This window comes from Carassius auratus, unplaced genomic scaffold (assembly GCF_003368295.1).
Source record: "Carassius auratus strain Wakin unplaced genomic scaffold, ASM336829v1 scaf_tig00214186, whole genome shotgun sequence".
NCBI classification, from domain to species: domain Eukaryota; kingdom Metazoa; phylum Chordata; class Actinopteri; order Cypriniformes; family Cyprinidae; genus Carassius; species Carassius auratus.
The window spans coordinates 640987-647001 of NW_020527548.1; the positions used below are offsets into that span (position 1 = coordinate 640987).

General features: G+C 49.8%; 1 protein-coding gene across 1 annotated transcript; it reads left to right on the forward strand.

Moving 5' to 3' along the window:
* The first annotated feature begins 784 nt into the window (after window positions 1-784).
* On the forward strand, window positions 785-5228 carry LOC113091466 (uncharacterized). The gene is made up of 2 exons (XM_026257018.1): window positions 785-1120; window positions 1185-5228. Exons 1-2 carry the CDS (start codon window positions 785-787, stop codon window positions 4248-4250), a joined length of 3402 nt encoding a protein of 1133 aa, XP_026112803.1. The 3' UTR covers window positions 4251-5228.
* Window positions 5229-6015: the final 787 nt, after the last annotated feature.

The following is a 6015-nucleotide window of genomic DNA, read 5'->3' on the forward strand; positions in this document are numbered from 1 at the left end:
GATTTTGCAATTTTGAGCTGACTAGCCATGAAACGTGTGGGAGTGACTGTGAATACCTACAATGGTTGAGCGTTCCCTCAAGGACAACACAATTATATTTCTTATAGGCTGTTCTTTTGAATTGATTTTGTGGATGTCTTGCTGATACAGACCTGTGTAAATGACATGATGTTTTGACCAAACTATTATTTTGTTAAAAATAGATTAAATGCTCATTTCAAATGTGGAGCAATTTCAGCATGGATGTTCCATAATGTTGTTATTTCTGAATGCTTTTGTTTTTTTCATATTTCGTATTTAAGCAGTTTGGCATAATTATTATTTTATTATTTCCTGTAATATAATACTATTATACTATGATTTTATTATATTTTAAAATGTAGTTTATTCCTGTGATGTCAAAGCTAAATTTTCAGCAGCAATTATTCAAATCTTCAGTGTCACATGATCCTTCAAATTTAATTCTAATAGAGTGCAACAAAAGCCACTAGAAGGCAACCTGCCTGCAGCCTTTAGACAAAAAAACATAATGGCTAATGCTAACGCTTCTGCTTTGGCAGTACGTGAGAAAGGAGACCAGAGGTTTTTTATTTTTAATGGATGTCAATGGAGGAGAGGCTTCACTATGCTGAATAAATGTAATTATCTATGAAGATTCGGGAGGAGCGCGTCAGATACTTAGCCTAATCATCACAGGTGGACCACAATCAAGTAATCAATCCCACAGTATAAATATCGCTGACTTACCTCTATCCATTGACGGTTTATCAGCATTTTGGTCCGCATGCACCATGTCCCAAAATCGAGATTCCTCGTCAGAAGACTCATCCAGCTCTTCCCCAGGCCCATCACTGCAGCCAGCCGGCTCCAAAGCCACCCCTTCCCGGCGTGGCAACCAAATCGAGCCCCAGGCTCCAACCCGCGGGCGCGGTACGGCGCGAGCAGCTACTCGCCTCCCAAGACGCCTAGGCCTACCTTCGCCGCCTCCGGCGAGAACCGCGGCCGACTCCCCTGCGTCCTCCTACCGCTCGGCCAGGCATACGATTCCGCCAATCGACAAATGGACGGTGTCGAGTCTGAGGCAGGCCCTGTCCAAAAACGACATCACACCATCAAGCAAGTTAAACAAATCCGAACTGTATGACTTGTATACAAAAAATCTAAATAATAACATTTCTCCCCAGTCTACCCCCGTACCAAAGAAACGGCAAAAGAAAGGAGTACCTCAGAATTTGCCTCAAAGCACTCCACCATCCTCCGCCGCTAGGCCTAGCTCGCAGCGGCTATCAAGCCGTAGCAAGAGGCCTTCAGCAAGCCTAGGCCGCGCCCCGGTTCCAACCGCAAGGGCGCTCGCTACGTCGCCCGGAGCTCAGCCTCCTTCCGCGGCTCCAATTCCAACAGCTCAGGGCGCCGAAGCCCAAGGAGGCTCCTGGCCGCCTCCTCCACCCATCGCAGCCCCTCCATACGGAACTTTCTATACCAACACCGCAGCCCAGGCAAGCGCTTGGCCGAACAGTTCGCCACATACAGCGCCGCCTCCCGCTTCCTCCAGCTTCGCGCCCGCGGTCCAAGCTAGCGCCTGGTCGAACTGGCTGTCACACAATGCCCCGCCTCCCGCTCTACCGAGCTCCGAGCCCGCCGCTCATGCTAACGCTTGGCCGAACTGGCCGCCTTACACAGCCTCGACTTTAGCCCATCCCAGCTTCGGGCCCGCGGCCCAAGCAACTGCCTGGCCATACTGGCCGCCCAACCCAGCCCCGCAACCCGCGGCCTCAAACTCCGGGCCCGCGGCTCAAGCAAGCGCTTGGCCGCAATCGCTGCCAAACACAGCTCCGCCCCCAGTTGTCGCCACCACCCTCCTCCAAGCGAAATCCCCCCATTCACTCTTCACTGCTACACCAATGCCCATCCCATCAAACGCTGTCGCCCTCGAACCTCCCCAAGTGACCCACAGCATTCGGGCACAGATATTAGCAGGTGCGGATGTAGATCTCTCGTCTCTCCTTTCTCTCCTGCCCACATCCGATTCAAACCGCCAAATAGACTGCGGGGACTTCTCAGTCACGCTAAAAAATCCAAATCCCCTTTCATCTCGACTTCTCTCCTTCTCCGAATTCACCATCGCATTCAACCGCTACACCGAGATTATCTGCTCAGCCTTCCCCCACAGGCGACGCGAACTAAACGATTATTTGTCTATAATAGCCGAACTCGCGCTGTCCTACGGAGGGGGGCACTTCTACACCTACCACAAGCTTTTTTCCGCTAAATGTGCCATCCGAATAGCTCAGTGGAACCAGTGCCCTTACTGGGGAGCGATCGACTCCGACTTGCACAGTCGCGTATTCCTAGGCTGTAGGAGCATTTCGTGCGCAATCTGCAGGTCCGTGGCTCACTCCACCACAACCTGCCCACAAATAAACCCGGACGCAACCCAACACTCTCTTACTCCCCCGGCAAAATCCACCAGCTATGTCCCAAAATCAGTTACCGCAGCAAACTCACGCCTAGCCCAACCAGGAGAAGAAAGCACCCAGCTATGTATCGCCTTCAACAACGGGAAATGCATCAGACAGCATTGCCGCTATCTACACTCCTGCAAGTTCTGTGGCGGTGCTCATGCACGCATAGTTTGCCCCGTGCATAAAGCCGTAAATAAAAAATCTAAAAATTACCTATCGACTCCTGTGAATATTTTTCGCATGACCATTGAACTAGCACACCATCCCGACAAAGAATTTACTAATTATCTCCTGTCTGGTCTCAAACACGGTTTTAACCCGGGCGTCGTTTGCGAGCTTACCCAAAACACCGTCTGCCGTAATCTCCAATCCGCCCTCGCAGAGCCCGATATAGTAGCTAACCTCATCAAAAAAGAAGTCGATTCAGGCTTCATGATCGGGCCCTTCAATACCCCCCCCTTCAAAACGTTCAGAGTCAGCCCAATCGGAGTGGCTACGAGAAAATTTTCTGGTAAGAAACGCCTAATAGTAGACCTGTCATCTCCGCATAATTCTACAGTCCCGAGCATCAATAGCTTGATACCCCTCGACGAATTTTCACTCAAATACCAAGACATAGATCAGGCAGTCGAACTGATTAAAATCGCGGGCCGAGGAGCCTGGTTAGCAAAAATAGACATCACTTCTGCTTTCAAAGTGATGCCCATCCATCCGGATTTTTGGCACCTGTTCGGGATACGATGGCTCGAGAAATACTATTTCGCCGTCCGGTTAACCTTCGGATGCAAAAGCAGCCCCAAAATTTTTGATATGCTATCAGAAGCCGTTTGCTGGATCCTTTCCAACAATTACGCAATCCCACATATTATCCATCTCTTAGATGACTTCCTGGTCATTTCATCGCCTAAGGCTATCCCAGCCGCCCATATCCTCACCGTCCAAAAAGTCTTTTCCGAGCTCGGGATTCCCATCGCTCAGGAAAAAACCATGGGTCCTGCCACAACCATAGAGTTCCTCGGCATCTACCTCGACTACCTGCCAAAGGAAAAGATTGATAGAATAATTCTCGTCTCATCCACCCTCCTCGACAGCCCTTGTTGTTCTAAACGCGAACTTCTTTCCCTGCTCGGGCATTTAAATTTCGCCATGCGCATAATTCCACAAGGACGCCCATTCATCGCGCACCTTCTAACACTCGCATCATCAGTTCACGCGCTCGAGGACCTCATTCCCCTAACCCATGCATGCCGCGACGAACTTAAATTATGGATCCTGTTCCTTAGACAATGGAACGGGCTTTCTTTTTTTTACAACAATTTAATCTCGTCTCCCATCGACTTGCAGCTGTTTACAGACGCGGCTCCCTCAATTGGTTTCGGAGGTTTCTACCAAGGCCGTTGGTTCGCGTCCACATGGCCCCCCCAGATGCAGGACTCGACCCAGTCCTCAGCTCTTTTCGAGCTCTATCCCCTCGTAGTAGCAGCCTTCCTGTGGGGCAATGAATGGACAACTAAAAGCATTTTAGTGCACTGCGACAACGAAGCCGTAGTTCAGTGCATAAACAAAGGCCGTTCTCACTCCCCCGCCCTCATGCCTCTCCTTAGACGCCTTATATGGATCGCAGCATGCGACCAATTCATAATTAGCGCAAAGCACGTCCCAGGTACAGAAAACCAAATCGCTGACTCCCTGTCTCGTTTTCTGTTTCAGAAATTCAGGACGCTGGCTCCAGAGGCGGACCAATTCCCCACTCCGGTTCCTCACTATTCAGAATTAATATTCCCGTAACTCACCCTCTAAAACCACTCCTCGAAGCATCACTGGACTATATTCTCCAAGCAGTCTCTCCCAGAACCCTCCAGTCATACGTGACTGCATGGAGGTGCTTTAAGTCATTTCACCTCACCTATAACATCCCTTTCCCAGATTTTTCTCTACTCTCCATCACCTCTTTCATTTCGTTCCTCAACGGCACCAAGGGTCTCCAAGTCGGATCTATTAAAAGCTACCTGAGCGGAGTCCAGTTTTTTCACAAACTAATGACCGGCGCTCCTTCACCCGAAATAAATAATTCACAAACCTCCCTCCTAATCAAAGGGATCCAGCGATCCCAGCCCACCCATCCAGACACCAGAAAACCCATAACGCTAGATATCCTCACAAAATGTATCCACACCCTCCGCACAAATTACCAACCCCTCAGCATTGCCCGCACGCTCGACGCCATGTTCATCCTTGCTTTTTTCGGTTTTCTCAGGTGCTCGGAGCTTACGATCTCTTCCAAATTTAATCCTAAAATCAACCCCACCGTGTCAGACCTAACCATACTAGATGACGAAACAATCGCTTATTTAATCAAACAAAGCAAAACAGACCAAACCAACAAAGGCCATTTCATATACATCTTCAATCTCCCCTCCCCAATCCAGCCTTACCAATCTGTCCTCGCTTTTTTACACCTTAGAAATTCCCAGGCAAAATCCCCACACGAACCCCTATTCACCGACGAGTCCAAAAAACCAGTCACTCGTTTCTGGTTCCAAAAACACCTCAAATGCGTCCTGCAATTATCAGGCATCCCAGCGAACAATTTCTCCACCCATTCATTCCGCATCGGGGCAGCAACTTCAGCTGCACAAAAAGGCCTCTCCAACCAACAAATCCAAACTCTAGGAAGATGGTCCTCAGAAGCATACCAAAGCTACATCAGAATAAATCAGTTTCACATTAAGAAAGCCCACCAAACCCTCATCGGCCATAAATAAAAAAAAAAAAAAAAAAAAAAAAAAAAAAAAAATCCTATTATACCGCCGACTCCAGCCGCACACTCCCGGCCAAATAACCTAAACCTTTTCTATCCTATGACCAGCGAGGCTTCTCTCTTCGATGACAGGAGCACAAGCTCCCTTCGGATGCCGACGAGAGCCTCCCGGCCAGACAACCTCACCTTTTCCATTCTGCGGCCAACAAGGCTTACCCGTTCGTTGCCAGGAGCTCACACTCCCTTCGGACGTAGGTGAAAGCCCCCGGCTACCTGCTTTTCCATTTCTGTCTTTCGTACGGAGAAGTTTACCCGCCCAAAGTCAAGGCTCCCATTGAACGTAGGCGAGAGCTTCCCGGCTAGACAACCTTACCTTTTCCGTCCTTTGGCCAGCGAGGCTTAACCGTTCTATCCAGGAGCTAAGCTCCTGTCGGACGAAGGTAAGAGCCTCCCGGCCGGACAACCTTTTCCGTCCTTCAGCCAGAGAGGTTTACCCGTTCGATTCCTGGAGCTAAGCTCCTATCGGACGTCGGTCCGAGCCTCCTGGCTAGACAACCTGACCTTTTCCACCCTTGGCCAGCGAGGCTTACCCGTCCGATGTGAGTGCTCCCATCGGACGCCGGCGACAGCCTCCTGGCCAGCCAACCACGACCCTACTGTGTGTTTCAGGTTACTAACCTACAAGCAAGCTGCTTAAATGCTGCAAGTACCTAACACACAATAACTCTCTTTCCTCCCTACGGTCACCAAGGCTAAACCGTCTCTTGCCAGGAGTAGCAAACTCCCTTAAAC

Bases quoted from the DNA above. Each gene is read 5' to 3' on its own strand.
- LOC113091466 (XM_026257018.1), top strand. From the start codon at position 785: ATGCACCATGTCCCAAAATCGAGATTCCTCGTCAGAAGACTCATCCAG. The intron at 1,121-1,184 runs GTTAAACAAATC...ATTTCTCCCCAG, and splicing joins GACATCACACCATCAAGCAA to TCTACCCCCGTACCAAAGAA.